The sequence below is a fragment of the Salvelinus sp. IW2-2015 genome, linkage group LG18, assembly GCF_002910315.2.
Source record: "Salvelinus sp. IW2-2015 linkage group LG18, ASM291031v2, whole genome shotgun sequence".
Classification (NCBI taxonomy): domain Eukaryota; kingdom Metazoa; phylum Chordata; class Actinopteri; order Salmoniformes; family Salmonidae; genus Salvelinus; species Salvelinus sp. IW2-2015.
In genome coordinates, this window is record NC_036858.1 from 5,811,967 (window position 1) to 5,831,608 (window position 19,642).

At 42.9% G+C, this 19,642-nt stretch overlaps 1 protein-coding gene across 1 annotated transcript in view; it reads right to left on the minus strand.

Moving 5' to 3' along the window:
* Positions 1-19,642, minus strand: part of LOC111977758 (1-phosphatidylinositol 4,5-bisphosphate phosphodiesterase epsilon-1-like) — a 78,141-nt gene that overhangs the window by 28,631 nt on the left and 29,868 nt on the right. The window contains 1 exon segment of the mRNA XM_024007355.3: positions 8,000-8,249. Coding sequence (XP_023863123.1) covers positions 8,000-8,249 — 250 coding nt within the window.

The following is a 19,642-nucleotide window of genomic DNA, read 5'->3' on the forward strand; positions in this document are numbered from 1 at the left end:
AGTATAGTCCACCCACTCACAGTATAGTCATAGTATAGTCCACCCACTCCCAGTATAGTCATAGTATAGTCCACCCACTCACAGTATAGTCATAGTATAGTCCACACACTCCCAGTATAGTCATAGTATAGTCCACACACTCCGTTTCATCTAATAAAACATGTGGATGTCTACGCACGCTGCGCCTTGGTCCATTCCATAGGACAACAGCACTGAATCCTGTCTGTCTCTAGACGGTTTCATTTAAAGCCCACTTACTGATCAGCTTGAAGTCCATCCTGTGGGAGTGCTTCATGGCTGAGCTGCGGACGGCGGGAGCAGCGCTGTCGTTACTGTTAGCTCCGTGGTTGTTCACACAGCACCGGCGAGGTGCACTTGTCCACATCAGGAGCGCCAGCTGCTCTCCAGCTCTCGTTGCTCTGCTGCTCCCCGAGCTRACACGCTACAAACCTCACAGCCATGCGCCAGCAACGCCTGCAGCCAGCCCCCCACCTCCAGCTATAACACCCCACACAGAGAGACACCGATAGCCCCAACACTCCTCCCTCCCCCCAGCTCCTCTCTGTGAGGTCAGTTTACATACACATGAAGGCTATACATGTCCTGCCACAGAGGGGGAGTCAAGTATCTAAGCATGTAGTCTAGAAGCCAAATATGACTCATTACAAAGTGGAGGGAAATCTCAGAGAAAAGGAGTGTACTATTGATTTACTGGTGGTTGTAAAATGGTTTTCAGATAAATATATTCGGATAAAGCTTAGTCACTCCCCAGTCCAAAGGAACATTTAAGTCTTACTAACAGAATATCAAGGTAATACTGAGTGCTGCCAGAATACATGTGGTAAGCTGGCATTTTCCCCAGCACTTTTCACTTAGGTGGGGCAGCGCCTCACCTCTTCTGATTTAGTTTAATAAAAAAATATTGATGCGAACGTGTTAAAAAGAGGCGCAAGTGTTGTTTTTTTAAACAAATTCCCTCATGATTGGTCAACTCACGCACAATTTCTCTGTCCTTCCCATCGGAGTGCTGTAGCAGGCTCTGTGTGTGTCTTGAGAAATCAGATTTAAGGAAATCGCGCTCTCCACTTTCCTCTGGTAGCTTATTTATTTAGCAAACGTGACAACCACACATCCCCCGCAGTTAGCTGTTTTCACAACGCCAAAATAAATGAATATACTATTTATTTATTACTTTGACACATCACTCACATTACTACGCTCTGTCCCTCTGGCCAGGGTAAACAAAGCGCTAACATGAAGTATTTATAGCCCATTTACTTGTGTTAAGAGAAAATGTGAATGGGATCAAATTTGGTTTATTTTCAAACTTAGGCTGACTAGGCAACCTAGACGATTTCAATACAAAATGATTAACTTGAATTACTCAATGAACACAATAGCTGACAGACTGAGATCATTTTTTTATTAGGCCTACAGTTGCATAGGGCAGGCCTACACAATGCAAACCTGCATGAAGCAAGCTCAGCCCGGTGAGTGCTATTGTCCAATCATGTTGCTGGCTGTCTATTCATTCCCTGTTAGTCTAGCTTTTAAAAAATTATCCATATGAGTTCATGTGAAACAAGTACAGGTTGCCGCAGTTTGACAGGGTTTTCATCGTCCCCAAACCCAGGAGTTTTTCCAGGAGTGTTTTTCAAACCATGTGACCGGATGACAAAAACACTGGTCCCATCATAGCCCATATTAAAACTTTTAACAACTGATAAACACCTTCATACCATATAAGGTCCAGTTTTACCTGGATCGGCTACCAGATAAGGAAAAACTCTTGGCCCCAGGTTTTTTGTTTTTGCCCCACCACTCTGGGACCTGTGGTGTCATCTCTGTAAAGCATGAGGTCATACACCCTTGACAGCCTTAAAAACTGGAGACTTCCCCTAAGCTTCCCCCGCCATGTCGCCAAATATATGGTTCAAACACACAATGTATATCAACAGCCTGTTGGGAGGAAGCCAAACAGTATTTCCCTTAATTAGTCATTTAAACCACATTTAGACAATGTGATCTGTAGGACAAAAGACTTCAAGCTTCACCCTATTCAGTACACAAACAAAAAAAAACTGAACACGGCTTTTCATAACATGACTACTCAAAAGAGGACGAAAGGCTTCATTGTTTAACCCACACCTGCTTTTTGTCCACAAGCTGACAATGCGATAGCTGGCCAAGCGCAGTCACTGCGCAGCAGTTCAACATAAACAACGCTAGCTGACAACCTAGGCTTACACGCAGCCTCTCGCCATGTGGGTCTGCACTTCAGACAAACAAGCGTTTTTCATTCTAGCATACTGGTGGATCTCGCTGTACTTTGACCTGATCTTGACCTGGCTATTCCAGTCAGCATTTTTCTGAAGCCGTTATTTGTGTTTGCAGCTGCCAGTATGTCACCCTCAACCCTCATAACAATAACGACGAGGGTGGTTTTGAATGTCCTCAATCCACATACAGCCCTGACGTCACCGATTCTTTCGGTCATCGGCGTGCCTCAACATCTACGTTTGAAACACCTTTATCGAGTGTTAGAATGCTTCTGATCATATGGCATGATCTAGAAATATTGGATTAAAGTCATAAGCCTTCACAAATGCCAGTCATAAAATGATATTGTTCCCATCTCTAAATAAGTCGCTCAATAGCAATCTACACCTTACTGTATCTGTTCTCTACTTATTACAGTAGATAGTCGCAGTAACACTGCTCTTGGCTGGAAGACGACTACAGCATTTTAACATCAGTGACAATGTACTGAAGGGAACACGACAGTAACAGTATGTAGCCAATCGGAAGAAGGCAAGGAAGAGGAGAAGACAGGTGGATCCCAAAACAAGCCTCTCTGACCTCACCCTTTAAAGAAAGGGTTAATACAATGTTTTCATATTCCAGAGACGAGAACAAGATCGCTAGGTGGTGATGGACTCCTCCACTGTGTGTGGTACAGTCCCAACCACACTCAGCCTCCACTTCAAACAACACAAACCCCTGACTGACATTCCATTATGAAAAGACTCTTCCACAGATGAAAACATCAACTGGACTCCTGAGGGAGACTACCGTATATAGAGATCATCATCAATCTGCCTATAAAAGAAAGACGACGGATGTGTTTCGGACCAAATGTTCTTATTTATCAGAACCGAGTCTGCAAATCAAAACAGAGGCAGGTAGAGTCTACATGTATTCTGCGGGCTTTGACTCAAAACCTTTCCTGTGGATCACACTGTACAAATAAGAGAAGTACTGGAGTAAACTGCTATAGTTTCTAAACCTGCTGGGTGAATACATTCTGCAGTCCATAGCATAGCCTAACATCGAGGGTCTCTTTCTCCTTATTTACCGCCTCAATCCAACCTCGCACGACAGCTACCGGCATCTCAATCAAGTCCTACAAAGGGCCCTATCAGCTTTCAGTTCTGGTACTGAACGAATGCCGTACGCCTTCCCGGACTCTATAACAAAGGAATGCTCATGCAATTAATATATTTGGACGGCGGTGATGGTGAGGGGGCTAGTGACTCAATGTGTCAAAGCCGCATCAGACGGCCTGTCACCTGGCCACTGTCCAGCAGGATTTTCGTCCGAGCCAGAGGGGGGATACGCTTACACCGCTCTCTCTTTGTGTGTGTGGGTGTTACATCATCGTGCTAGACAGGCCCACGGGAGACTTCAAGGTGAAATCATCACTGTAGAGCGTGAGAGAGAGACAGAGAGGCAGCACGAGAGACTCTCGCAAGAGACACAAGGAGACACAGAGAGTGTGCGGGCCAGCCAGAAAGAAGGCAGAAGTCAGCCAACATCAGATTAGACCAGGAGACAATCAGGGAGAGAGGGGAAACAAAGTACTTGTGCTAATCAAAGGAGCAAAGCAGCCATGTTTGAAGTGCATATTGCGTTTTTAATTTGCTAGCTTTTCTGATTTGGACGAGGTGCAGAGTTGAACCTCAGCGTGACTCACTGCAGGCCACTTAGCTAAACTAGGGAGAGTGAATAGATTAGCGTGGGTTGTTTTTATCATTAGTTGGCACCATCAGTCTCATCAACACAAGGATTGATATCTAATATCTCTGAATAACAACGTTGGWAAACCCACACTAACAAATAAAGAACTTTAGAGAACATAAGATTTGAACAGTTCTGAAGGTGCTTGAAATAAGCTACATTAATGAGCTTTTTAGTGATACCCAATMCTTGTGAAGCCTGTGAAAGTCTAAAACAACAAAGTATATACGACCACAGGGCCCAACGTGCCGAGTGCCTGGCCTAGGTTAGACAGCCAGACAGACATGTAAAGGGGGGGGGGGCGAAAACCACAGCCCCCATCCTCTCCTCTCTCACATGGCCCAATGTGGCCAGACCTGAGCTAGCCAGCATGTGGGAAAAATAAGAGAGCAKATCACTGGGGAATACATAACTAATGAGAACCTCTTCTATTCTATTAAACTGCAGTTCAAATATCAGGAACAACCCACAGGAACACACAGACCTTCCCTTCTGGAACACAAGCCGGGGACAGAGAACGAAGTCAGACAGAAATACAAGCCAATTCAAGTTCTACCTAGGTAATCTGAAGTTCAGACCACTTTCTGTTAAACTGCAATAAACTGTGTGTGGTACAAAATGCATCCGAAAAAGGTTTAGTGTCGTAGTAGTAGTCGGTATGCTGCATTATTATGAGGACACAAACCACAGAGGGACTTCTGGGCCTTTCTGAGGGACCTTCTCAGATTCAACAGAACATTGGTTGATCACACACACACCCTGTATTGTGTATTTCCTTCTTTTTGAAAGAAAAGCAAGTTTTTTGTCCATTAAAATACCATCAAATTGATCAGAAATACAGTGTAGACATTGTTAATGTTGTAAATGACTATTGTAGGTGGAAACAACAGATTTTTAATGGAATATCTACAGTTGAAGTCGGAAGTTTACATACACCTTAGGCAAATACATTTAAACTCAGTTTTTCACAATTCCTGACATTTAATCCAAGTAAAAATTCCATGTCTTAGGTCAGCTAGGATCACCACTTTATTTTAAGAATGTGAAATTATGATTTATGATTTATTTATTTCATCACATTCCCAGTGGGTCAGAAGTTTACATACACTCAATTAGTATTTGGTAGCATTACCTTTAAATTGTTTAACTTGGGTCAAACTTTTTGGGTAGCCTTCCACAAGCTTCCCACAGTAAGTTGGGTGAATGTTGGCCCATTCCTCCTGACAGAGCTGGTATAACTGTCAGGTTTGTAGGTCTTCTTGCTCGCTCATGCTTTTTCAGTTCTGCCCACAAATGTTCTATAGGATTGAGGTCAGGGCTTTGTGATGGCCACTCCAATACCTTGACATTGCTGTCCTTAATCCATTTTGCCACAACTTTGGAAGCATGCTTGGGGTCATTGTCCATTTGGAAGACCCATTTACAACCAAGCTTTAACTTACTGATGTCTTGAGATGTTGCTTCAATATATCCACATAATTTTCCTGCCTCRTGGTGCGATCTATTTTGTGAAGTTCACCAGTCCCTCCTGCAGCAAATCACCCCCACAACATGATGCTGCCACCCCCGTGCTTCACGGTTGGGATGGTGTTCTTCGGCTTGCAAGCATCCACCTTCTTCCTCCAAACATAACAATAGTCATTATGGCCAAACAGTTCTATTTTTGTTTCATCAGACCAGAGGACATTTCTCCAAAAAGTACGATCTTGGTCCCCATGTGCAGTTGCAAACCGTAGTCTGGCTTTTTTATGGCGGTATTGGAGCAGTGGCTTCTTCCTTGCTGAGCGGCCTTTCAGGTATGTCGATATAGGACTCGTTTTACTGTGGATATAGATACGTTTGTACCTGTTTCCTCCAGCATCTTCACAAGGTCTTTTGCTGTTGTTCTGGGATTGATTTGCATTTTTCGCATCAAAGTACGTTCATCTCTAGGAGACAGAACGCGTCTCCTTCCTGAGCGGTATGACGGCTGCGTGGTCCCATGGTGTTTATACTTGCGTACTATTGTTAGTACAGATGAAAGAGGTACTTTCAGGTGTTTGGAAATTGCTCCCAAGGATGAACCAGACTTGTGGAGGTCTACAATTATTTTTCTGAGGTCTTGGCTGATTTCTTTTGATTTTCCCATGATGTCAAGCAAAGAGGCATTGATTTTGAAGGTAGGCCTTGAAATTCATCCACAGGTACACCTCCAATTGACTCAAATGATGTCAATTAGCCAATCAGAAGCTTCTAAATCCATGACATCCTTTTCTGGAATTTTCCAAGCTGTTTAAAGGCACAGTCAACTTGTGAATTATAAGTGAAATAATCTGTCTGTAAAGAATTGTTGGAAAAATGACTTGTGTTACGCACAAAGTACATGTTCTAACCGACTTGCCAAAACTATAGTTTGTTAGCAAGAAATTTGTGGAGTGTTTGAAAAACGAGTTTTAATGACTCCAACATAAGTGTATGCAAACTTCCGACTTCAATTGTACATAGGCGTACAGAGGCCCATTATCAGCACCCATCACTCCTGGGTTCCAATGGCACGTTTTGTTAGCTAATCCAAGTTTATAATTTTAAAAGGCTAATTGATCATTAGAAAACCCTTTTGCAATTATGTTAGCACAGCTGAAAACTGTTGTGATCATTAAAGAAGCAATAAAACTGTCATTCTTTAGACTAGTTGAGTATCTGGAGCATCAGCATTTGTGGGTTCGATTACAGGCTCAAAATGGCCAAAATCAAAGCACATTCTTCTGAAACTCATCAGTCTATTCTATTCTTGTTCTGAGAAATGAAGGCTATTTCATGAGAGAAATTGCCAAGAAACTGAGGAGCTCGTACAACACTGTGTACTACTCCCTTCACAGAACAGCACAAACTGAGCAAGAGGACAAGTACATTAAAGTGTCTAGTTTGAGAAACAGACGCCTCACAAGTCCTCAACTGTCAGCTTCATTAAATAGTACCCGCGTCAACAGTAAAGAGGCGACTCCGGGATGCTGGCCTTCTAGCGACTCCGGGATGCTGGCCTTCTAGGCAGAGNGACATTTCTCCAAAAAGTACGATCTTTGTCCCCATGTGCAGTTGCAAACCGTAGTCTGGCTTTTTTATGGCGGTTTTGGAGCAGTGGTTTCTTCCTTGCTGAGCGGCCTTTCTGGTTATGTTGTGTTAGCTAATCCAAGTTTATAATTTTAAAAGTCTAATTGATCATTAGAAAACCCTTTTGCAATTATGTTAGCACAGCTGAAAACTTGTGATCATTAAAGAAGCAATACAACTGGCCTTCTTTAGACTAGTTGAGCATCAGGATTTGTGGGTTCGATTACAGGCTCAAAATGGCCAAAATCAAAGCACATTTTTCTGAAACTCATCAGTCTATTCTTGTTCTGAGAAATGAAGGCTATTTCATGCGAGAAATTGCCAAGAAACTGAGGAGCTCGTACAACGCTGTGTACTACTCCCTTCACAGAACAGCACAAACTGAGCAAGAGGACAAGTACATTAAAGTGTCTAGTTTGAGAAATAGACGCCTCACAAGTCCTCAACTGTCAGCTTCATTAAATAGTACCCGCGTCAACAGTGAAGAGGCGACTCCGGGATGCTGGCCTTCTAGGCAGAGTTGCAAAGAAAAAGCCATATCTCAGACTGGCAAATAAAAATAAAAGATTAAGATGAGCAAAAGAACAAAGACACTGGACAGAGGAACTCCGCAGGAGTGATGGTTGCTGGTAATGGGCCTCTGTACGCCTATGTAGATATTCCACTCAAAAATCAGCCGTTTCCAGCTACAATAGTCATTTACAACATTAACAATGTCTACACTGTATTTCTGAAAAATGTGATGTTATTTCAAATGGACCAAAAAATTGCTTTTATTTAAAAAACAAGGACATTTCTAAGTGACCCCAAACTTTTGAACAGTAGTAAAGATACATACATACATACATACAAACAAACATACACTAGCCTCCTATAACACACACCTTCTTACCTTTGAGCATGGCGTGTCCAGTGGAGCCAACGGTTACACTGGGCAGAGTGCTGCGGGCCCCGAGGGCGGCGGTGGCCTCCAGCAGGGCCCCGGTCAGACAGGCATACACTGAGGTCCTCTGGGAGCTGGCACGGTACCCGTACCTAGGCTGAGCCGGGCATGTCACCCTGAGACACACACATCCAGCAAAGGCTAGGAGCTTCCTGCACGGCTGCAGCAGGTTGTCCTCAACACTCAGCGCATGGTGGATCTGTGGACAGAAGAGAAGACATGTATTTATAAAAGAAAATGCTGTTTGGCCAGATACAGCTAAGTTACAAATTATATCTTCTACAATAATGACCTGGTTATCCCTGGTTATGGAGACCTGGGTTAAAGTGGAGCTCCTCCAGCTAAAAAKAATAATTGTGTTTGACCAGATACAACGCTATTTCACAGTAAACAAAATAAAAACTGACTTTCATCACGCTTWTAGGGAAGAGCACTCAACAGCTTTTGACATTACCGATCATAGTCTGCTGCTGAAAAAACGKTTGTGTTATAGCTTTACATCCTCTGCTATATTGTGGATTGAGARGTACTTRTATAACAAAACACAGAYGGTGTTCTTYGATGGAAGCCTCTCCAACCTAATCCAGGTAGAGTYGRGCATACCCCAGGGCAGCTGTCCCTGACTTTTACWTTTTTTTTTACTAATGACCTGCCACTGAGTAAAGCCTGTGTGTCTATGTATGCTGATGAGTCAACATCATAGACATCAGCTACCACAGCAAGTGAAATCACTGCAACGCTTAACAAAGAGCTGCAGTCAGTTTAAGAAATGGGTGGCAAGAAATAAGCTAGTCCTAAATATTTTTTAACTAAAAGCATTGTATTTGGGACAAAACCATTCACTAAACCCTAAACCTCAACTAAAGATTGTAATAAATAAAATGTAGAAATTGAGCAAGTTGAGGAGACTAAACTGCTYGGCGTAATCCTGGATCGTAAACTGTTATGGTAAAAATATAGATGTAAYGGTAGCTAAGATGGGAAGAAGTCTATCGCACCTGGACTACTGCCCAGTCATATGGTCAAGTTCCACAAAGAGGAACATAGGTACTGTAGATATGTAGTGGTAGAGTAGTGGTGTAATAATGTGTTGTATGACGTACCGTTTAATTTATTTTTATGTAATAGCCTTAATCTTGTTTGGACCCCATGAAGTGTAGCTGCTGCCTTGGCAGCAGCTAATGGGGATCCTTAATAAATACAAATACTACTGTCTATTTGAGTATAGAGGAATCCCCCTATCCCTAGGGGATTTGCATAGCATGCATGTTTTACATATGATCCATAAATACAGCTGGGACCCTTTTACTATAAGTATATTATTACCCCACATCCAATTTCTTCTTCTGCAGCCTCAAAATGATGARCAGGCTGATCAAGACTTTGGTATAAACAAGGTTTTAAAAGTTAAACGACACACTCCAACTAACAAATGTAATCCTGGTAATCTTAAATCCACCGGGGTTACGTAACATTTGTAAAGATCAGAAGAGGTCTTCATAATGTCTTCCTTCTGATATCCAAAGAGAAGGAAAAGAGCTGAGGTAAAGGACTAAATCAACAGCTCGATCTTACTGGCCTCCGAGTGCATTTCATCTCACTCTGAAAACGTTTGTGAAACCAGCTGCCATTATTCTGCCATTACTACCAATCGGTTCCAGGAAAAACAGTTAGCTAAATCTTTGCCCTTCCTCTGAACAGAATGACCCTGCTAATTTGTCCCTGCTCTTCACAAGACCTACAGTATACACATGTACCGAGGTAGTGACTTAAGAGGTTTKAATGAATGGAGGACCTGAGCAGGAAGTCACTTTCCAGCACAGTTATTCACTATTGCCAGACAGCATGATATAAGAGAATAGAGCATTGTGCTCTCTCAGGTAAGTTCCCAGACTGACGACTGTTACTCCTTAGAGAGACAGCAAGACCTTGGCAGGTTGGGTTTGATTGTATTAAGAAACTATTCCGAATTATTCATCCAGTTATGTTTTATGGTAAATGTATCTTAAGGGCTGAAAAATGTTGATTCATAACATATACCCTAAAATCATCAGGTATCTCATGTTTCAATATCATTAGTGCAATAACACCCTCCTCTTGCCTTGTCAGAATGAAGTAGATTATTGCCACAGCAACCAGGATAAGCAGACAGTCTATAATACTTAGCAATTCAATTAGCTGGTTCTCATTTTTTCTCCTCTATTGAAGTGCCGCAGAACATTACATAGCACAGCTTTTACAAAAATACACAGGGTGTCTGAACTGTTCAAGAAAACAAGGGCAATTTGGATGGTCAGGGGCTACAGTAGTACCAGATCAGGATGTCTCTATAATGTCGTCCTTATGATATCCAAAGGCCCTTTTACATCTGAAAAGGAAATTAGCCGAGGTAAAAGGACTAAAACAACAGCTTGATCTTATTGGCTTCCGAGAGCATTTCATCTCACTCCGACAACRTTTCTGTGAAACCAGCTGCAATTATTCTACCATTACTTGTTCTTTGTAACCAGACACATTAGCTGTGCTTGATTGAGCTTACCTGTTGCAATGAAAMCAATAGAAAAGTCCAAACCTGGCACTCCAGACAGGCCAAAGCTCAAGTATTTGAAAGATTTCAAATAGCATTTCAACCCAGGTCTGACTAACAGAAAGCCCTGATGCTGAAAGAAAAATGGCACACAAAAAAACAAACAAAAAAACTCCCGTTTACGATGAAAGTAGTCCAGAAGTCATGGACCCTGCAGTCACCAGCCCAGATAAACGTTCTGCTCATGGGATGGGTTTCCTGTCTGAAAAGTGAGTTTGCTGTTGTCAGATTTTAAACTGGCCCCTAGGGGCCTGAAATCTACCAGCCTGCACGTTCTGTAAATTAGGCTACAGCAGCCAGTCACAAAATGGTTCAGTTACATTTTTTACATTTTAGTAATTTAGCACACTTGCTTATCCTGAGCAACTTACAGTAGTGAGTGAATACATTTTCATACTTAATGTTCTGGTCCCCCGTGGGAATCGAACCCACATGCCTGGCGTTGCAAGAGCCAAGCTCTACCAACTGAGCCACATGGGACAGCAAAGTTGCGAAGCTCTTGTGCCCTTGTTGCCTGCGTTCCAGCAGCAGCTATATGCAAGAGAAAAAACCAAGAGCCACTGTAGGCAGAGTGGTGTCCATTTGATGTTTGAGAATATTGATTCATCTTAACCAGTTAGGAAAGAGCCACGCAGGACATTCATTTCATTTATTTATTTAGCCAGGATAGTCCACTCAGGAACAATTGCCACCGTTTTCCAGGTAGTCCTAGGTTCCAGGACAGACCGAGACAGCACAAGTCCATTAACTGGCACTTATTTCTCGGAGCACAACGTCTACTCTACACACACCCAGAACATGGGCCGTAGAGAGGGATTACAACATGTCTCTCTCCAGTCTGCCTGGCAACAGCCTTAGATCGCCGTCATGCCATTCTAGATCAAAGGGATATTAGCGAAGTGCGGCCTGTATGAACTGTTGAGCTTTTTCCAAGTATTCCTCACTTGGTACAACTGGAACATGCCTACTACTCCCTCGGAGTCCCTTCATACTTCATACACTGGAATGCTGACAGACTGTAGAAGACACCGTGTTGGGAATAAAAGAGAAATGGCCCAGATAGAAGCTCATCACAGTTCATAAACACCTAAAGAGAGCTTATCTGGTCTGCCCGTCTGAGTGTCTAGAATCCAGAGCTGGCGTGTGTGTGGTTGCGTGGTGTGTGTGTGTCCTCCATGCCTCTTGAGTAATTTGATGGTGTGTGTGGTCACTGGCCAGAGAATCTGAACCCTGGATGGAAACCCTAACTGCCCTGTATGTGAGACTCGCCCGGCCGTGGCTCAGCAGACGCAGACGAGCACAGGGAATGTGCCCTGTCTGATGGACACGCGGCAGCTGCCTACACTACTGAGACACGTACATCAAGTCCTTACCAGTCTTATTATTCCCTATCTCACACACACACGTATGTCAGTCAGTCACACATGAAAACAACATCCGCAATATGGCTCGAAATAGGAGAGACATTTTATCGTGTTTTTCGAAGAGGGGGAAATTCCCTCGATAGTCTCCTCGACTCTCAGGTTTCGTGGGAGAGCCACTATGTTTACACACAAATTTAAAAAGTGAACAGACATGGCTGACCAACTGTCCCAAATAAACCTTGATTATAACCTAACAATATATATCTTTGCTTTGTCTCTTAACATGTAAAAATCCCTCATCCATCCAATACTATACTCAAATGGCACCAGTAAAGTAAACTATAGAACACATATCAATGCATTAACCCATTATCAAGGCCCAGCAGATTTCTCTGCCTGGCAACCAGCCCGTGAGCCAGCCATTCTGGGCAGTGATTAGCATGGACAGTGCACTAACAGCCTGACTCAGCTGAGCCATGCGTGGGACGTGGCCTCTATGTGACAGTAGTGACCTGTTGATCCTTTCAGCATTCTGAACCCCTCTGTCCCCTGTCATGTGACCCAAACAGAACACAGTTGTCCCCAGTATGTTACAATGCTGTGCTGCCTGGCATATGAGCCCCCCATGGTGTGGAAGTGACAAGCAGGGTGGGCTAGTGTTACGGCAAGGGAGAGTGCGGTGGAGTGGGGGAGGTGGATGTATTCTGGATCAAAGCTCCGTGTATCCGCTGAGACCCGTCACATTCAGAGCTCCTCCCTAGTTTCTCAGAGCATAGGGATGCTGGCTGATATGGAATAGTACATCTCAGATTTCACCCAGATCCAATGGACGCAGGGCCGGGTCTAGCCTTTTGGGGGCCCCAATTGAGATTTGGTTGGGGGTCCCGTCCATCTCGTGACAAAATATTTTGTGGCAGTGCAGAGAAGAATGTAAGTTTTAAAGTTCATTACCTGGAATTGTACCCATTTTGCCATTGGTTGGAGAGACATTGTTGCAGTTTTAAGCTAATTTCATGCAATTCTACACMTTTTGTATTAACTTAKGMCATGTTAATACGATATCTGAGTGAGAATGACAAACAAAATGAATGTGTGCCTACTGGAGTCACGGCATTTGTACACGTGCCCTGTGCACCAGGTTGGTATAAAGCAATGATTACTATAAGTTCAGATAGTCGAGCCAGCTAACTACCATTCCAAAAATTGTYAGCTGACATGGCTAATTGAGGTACTGTAGGTTACTGACACAACAAGAGAAAAACTGATGAACAAGCTCATTTCTAAATTGAACCTAGTGTATTCTAGTATTCTAAAACATCCTCTCACTGTCAACTGCGTTTATTTTCAGCAAACTTAACATGTGTAAATATTTGTATGACCATAACAAGATTCATCAACTGAGACATAAACTGAACAAGTTCCACAGACATGTGACAAACAGAAATGTAATAATGTGTCCCTGAACAAAGGGGGGGTCAAAATCAAAAGTAACAAGTCAGTATCTGGTGTGGCCACCAGCTGCATTAAGTACTGCAGTGCATCTCCTCCTCATGGACTGCACCAGATTTGCCAGCGCTTGCTGTGAGATATTACCCCACTCTCCCACCAAGGCACCTGCAAGTGCCCGGACATTTCTGGGGGGAATGGCCCTAGCCCTCACCCTCCGATCCAACAGGTCCCAGACGTGCTCAATGGGATTGAGATCCGGCTCTTCGCTGGCCATGGCAGAACACTGACATTCCTGTCTTGCAGGAAATCACGCACAGAACGAGCAGTATGGCTGGTGGCATTGTCATGCTGGAGGTCATGTCAGGATGAGCCTGCAGGAAGGGTACCACATGAGGAGAAGGATGTCTTCCCAGTAACACACACGTTGAGATTCCTGCAATGACAACAAGCTCAGTCCAATGATGCTGTGACATACCGCCCCAGACCATGATGGACCCTCCACCTCCAAATTGATCCCGATCCAGAGTACAGGCCTCGGTGTAACGCTCATTCCTTCAACAAATAAACGTGAATCCGACCATCACCCCTGGTGAGACAAAACCGTGACTCGTCAGTGAAGAGAACTTTTTGCCAGTCCTGTCTGGTCCAGCAACGGTGAGTTTGTGCCCATAGGCGACGTTGTTGCCGGTGATGTCTGGTGAGGACCTGCCTTACAACAGGGCTTGTAGGCCTCAGTCAGCCTCTCTCAGCCTATTGCGGACAGTCTGCGCACTGATGGAGGATTGTGCGATCCTGGTGTAACTCGGGCAGTTGTTGCTGCCATCCTGTACCTGTCCGCAGGTGTGATGTTCAGATGTACCGATCCTGTGCAGGTGTTGTTCCACGTGGTCTGCCACTGCGAGGACGATCAGATGTAATTTTATTGCAATTTATTGCCCTGGCCACATCTACAGTCCTCATGCCGCCTTGCAGCATGCCTAAGGCATGTTCACGCAGATGAGCAGAGACCCTGGGCATCTTTCTTTTGGTGTTTTTCAGAGTCAGTAGAAAGGCCTCTTTAGTGTCCTAAGTTTTCATAACTGTGACTTTAATTGCCTACCGTCTGTAAGCTGTTAGTGTCTTAACGACCGTTCCACAGGTGCATGTTCATTAATTGTTTATAGTTCATTGAACAAGCACGGGAAACAGTGTTTAAACCCTTTACAATGAAGATTTGGATGATTACGTATTATCTTTGAAAGACAGGGTCCTGAAAAAGGGACGTTTATTTTTTGCTGAGGTGTGTGTATATATATATATACACAGTGGGCAAAAAAGTATTTAGTCAGCCACCAATTGTGCAAGTTCTCCCACTTAAAAAGATGAGAGAGGCCTGTAATTTTCATCAACTTCAACTATGACAGACAAAATGAGAAAAAAAATCCAGAAAATCACATTGTAGGATTTTTATGAATTTATTTGCAAATTATGGTGGAAAATAAGTATTTGGTCAATAACAAAAGTTTCTCATACTTTGTTATATACCCTTTGTTGGCAATGACAGAGGTCAAACTGTTCTGTAATCTTCGCAAGGTTTTCACACACTGTTGCTGGTATTTTGGCCCATTCCTCATGCAGATCTCCTCTAGAGCAGTGATGTTTGGGCTGTTGCTGAGCAACACGGACTTTCAACTCCTCCAAAGATTTTCTATGGGTGAGATCTGGAGACTGGCTAGGCCACTCCAGGACCTTGAAATGCTTCTTACGAAGCCACTCCTTCGTTGCCCGGCGGTGTGTTTGGGATCATTGTCATGCTGAAAGACCCAGCCACGTTTCATCTTCAATGCCCTTGCTGATGGAAGAGGTTTTCACTCAAATCTCACGATACATGGCCCCATTCATTCTTTCCTTTACCCTTTACACAGATCAGTCGTCCTGGTCCCTTGCAGAAAAACAGCCCAAAGCATGATGTTTCCACCCCCATGCTTCACAGTAGGTATGGTGTTCTTTGGATTCAACTCAGCATTCTTTGTCCTCCAAACACGACGAGGTGAGTTTTTACCAAAAAGTTATATTTTGGTTTCATCTGACCATATGAATTCTCCCAATCTTCTTCTGATCATCCAAATGCTCTCTAGCAAACTTCAGACGGGCCTGAACATGTACTGGCTTAAGCAGGGGGACACGTCTGGCACTGCAGGATTTGAGTCGCTGGCGGCGTAGTGTGTTACTGATGGTAGGCTTTGTTACTTTGGTCCCAGCTCTCTGCAGGTCATTCACTAGGTCCCCCGTTGTTTCTGGGATTTCTGCTCACCGTTCTTGTGATCATTTTGACCCACGGGTGAGATCTTGCGTGGAGCCCAGATCGAGGGAGATTATCAGTGGTCTTGTATGTCTTCCATTCCTAATAATTGCTCCCACAGTTGATTTCTTCAAACCAAGCTGCTTACCTATTGCAGATCAGTCTTCCCAGCCTGGTGCAGGTCTACAATTTTTTTCTGGTGTCCTTTGACAGCTCTTTGGTCTTGGCCATAGTGGAGTTTGGAGTGTGACTGAGGTTGTGACAGGTGTCTTTTATAATGATAACAAGTTCAAACAGGTGCCATAATACAGGTAACGAGTGGAGGACAAAGAGCCTCTTAAAGAAGAAGTTACAGGTCTGTGAGAGCCAGAAATCTTGGCTTGTTTGTAGTGTGACCAAATTCTTATTTTCCACCATAATTTGCAAATAAATTCATAAAAAATCCTACAATGTGATTTTCTGGATTTTTTTCTCCTCATTTTGTCTGTCATAGGTGAAGTTTACCTATGATGAAATTACAGGCCTCTCTCATCTTTTTAAGTGGGAGAACTTGCACAATTGGTGGCTGACTAAATACTTTTTTGCCCCAATGTATATATATATACACACACACAGTGTCTTCGGAAAGTATTCAGACTAGAGGTCGACCGATTATGATTTTTCAACGCCGAACCGATTATTGGAGGACAAAAAAGCCGATACCGATTAATCGCCGATTTATTTAAAAAAATGTAATATATATTATAATATATATATATATATATATCATACACACACACACATTTTTGTAATAATGACAATTGCAACAATACTGAATGAACATGAACACTTTTATTTTAACTTAATATAATACATAAATACACACACAGCTCTGAAGTGACAATGATACTGAAGAGTCTGCTTAGGAGACAAATACTCTCAACTGTTTGAATAAAAAAAGAGTTTAAGTTACCTGTGATGAATGTTGAAAACAAAAACTGTCATTCTATATGCAGGAAATCCTATTTTAATAATGGGCATGGTAAGAATTGACGACCAAAGTGCGAGTCATAATTCCCATGACACCTTCTAGCAAAATCTGAAAAGCGGTTCCTTCATTTATCCATAGGATATTTTTAGATTCACTAAAATAAGTCTGTGTTTCGTGTAGGCTTACACCACCGTGCCAATTTATAACTGTAGATATCCATAGGACAAGGTAACTCTGATCAATATTGGCTAAATATAAGCGAAGATTTAAAAAATTGTAAAGTGGATTTATGAAAATATGTTGACAAACGTTACCTTATCCTAGTGAGATTACACGGTATCAAAAGGTCGAAGCGGTTTAAGCCTGCACGAAACACAGACCTTATTTGAAGTAGATCAAGACATTCTCTATGGAAGACATGAACGGTAAAATAACGAAGGAACCCTTTCAAGTTCAGCCGCAAGTTATTACAGGAATTATAACGCGTAGACTTCTCTCTAAACCATATACCTTTGATAATCCGGAAACTCATCACCTCGAAAACAAAACGTTTATTCCGTTCCGTATTTTATCTAACAGGTGGCATCCATGAGTCTAAATATTCCTGTACATTGCACAACCTTCAATGTTGTCATAATTACGTAAAATTCTGGCAAATTAGTTCGCAAAGAGCCAGGCGGCCCAAACTGTTGCATATACCCTGACTCTGCGTGCAATGAACGCAAGAGAAATGACACAATTTCACCTGGTTAATATTGCCTGCTAACCTGGATTTCTTTTAGGCTAAATATGCAGGTTTAAAATATATACTTGTATATGATTTTAAGAAAGGCATTGATGTTTATGGTTAAGTACACATTGGAGCAATGACAGTCATTGATTGATTGTTTTTTATAAGATAAGTTTAATGCTAGCTAGCAACTTACCTTAGCTTACTGCATTTGCTAACAGGCAGGCTCCTCGTGGAGTGCAATGTAATCAGGTGTTAGAGCATTGGACTAGTTAACTGTAAGGTTGCAAGATTGGATCCCCCGAGCTGACAAGGTTAAAAATCTGTCGAGGCAGAACGTTCCTAGGCCGTCATTGAAAATAAGAATGTGTTCTTAACTGACTTGCCTAGTTAAATAAAGATTAAATAAAGGTGTAAAAAAAATATTTAAAAAATATTATTTTTTTAAACGGCAAATTGGCGCCCAAAAATACCCCGATTAATCGGCCATTCCGATTGCCGATTAATTCGACCTCTAATTCAGACCCCTTGACTTTGTCCACATTTTGTTATGTGACAGCCTAATTCTAGAAAGGATTAAATAAAACATTTTCCTCAGCCATCTACACACAATACCCCATAATGACAAAGCAAAAACAGTTAATTTTTATTTTGGCAAATGTATAGAAACCTTTTTTTTATAGAAACCTTTTTTTAAATACCTTATTTACATAACTATTCTAGTTGCTATGAGACTCAACATTGAGTACAGGTGCATCTTGTTCCCATTGAACATCCTTGAGATGTTTCTACAACTTGGAGTCCACCTGTGGTAAATTCTATTGATTGGACATCATTTGGAAAGACACACGCCTGTCCATATAAGGTCCCACAGTTGACAGCGCTTGTCAGAGCAAAAACCAAGCCATGCGGTCGAAGGAATTTTCTGTACAACTCAGACAGGATTGTGTCGAGGCACAGATCTGGGGAAGGGTACCAAAACATTTCTGCAACATTGAAGGTCCCCAAGAACACAGTGGCCTCCATCATTCTTAAATGGAAGAAGTTTGGAACCACCAAGACTCTTCATAAAGCTAGCCGCCCAGCCAAACTGAGCAATCAGGGGAGAAGGGCCTTGGTCAGGGAGGTGACCAAGAACCCAATGGGCACTCTGACAGAGCTCCAGAGTTCCTCTGTGGAGATTGAAGAACCTTCCAAAAGGACAACCATCTCTGCAGCACTCCACCAATCAGGCCTTTATGGTAGAGAGGACGGAAGCCACTCCTTAGTAAAAGACACATGACAACATGCTTGGAGTTTACCAAAAGGCACCTAAAGACTCTCAGACCATGAGAAAGAAGATTCTCTGGTCTGATGAAACCAAGATTGAACTCTTTGGCCTAAATGCCAAGCGTCACGTCTGGAGGAAACCTGGCACCATCCCTACGGTGAAGCATGGTGGTGGTAGCATCATGTTGTGGGGATGTTTTTCAGTGGCAGGGACTGGGAGACTAGTCAGGATCGAGGCAAAGATGAACCGAGCAAATACAGAGATCCTTGATGAAAACCTGCTCCAGAGCGCTCAGGACCTCAGACTGGAGCGAAGGTTCACCTTCCACCCTAAGCGCACAGCCAAGACAACAGAGTGGCTTCGGGAGACCAAAGGAGAGATTTCCACCGGCCTAATATCCATTGCTCGTGTTTCTTGGCCCAAGCAAATCTCTTCTTCTTATTGATGTCCTTTCAGTAGTTGTTCTTTGCAGCAATTCAACCATGAAGACCTGATTCACGCAGTCTCCTCTGAACAGTTGATGTTGAGATGTGTCTGTTACTTGAACCCTGAAGCATTTATTTGGGCTAGTAACTCTAATGAACTTATCCTCTTCAGCAGAGGTAACTTTGGGTCTTCCATTCCTGTGGTGGTCCTCATGATGGTTTTGGTGGTTTTTGCAACTGCACTTGAAGACACTTTCAAAGTTCTTGCAATTCTTCTGTATACCACCCCTACCTTGTCACAACACAACTGATTGTCTCAAACGCATTAAGAAGGAAATACATTGCACAAACTTTTGACTGGTACTGTATATTTAWTAMGTWTATTGGGTCGAGGACCATTGGCTTTTATACTTCAAATCCTCAGCGCAGCTCAAGCAATTCCTCCAACTGTCAATATATTAAAGTTAATAAAAAAGACGCGTATGAGGAGCCACGCTGGTTGGGAATTTTGGGGAG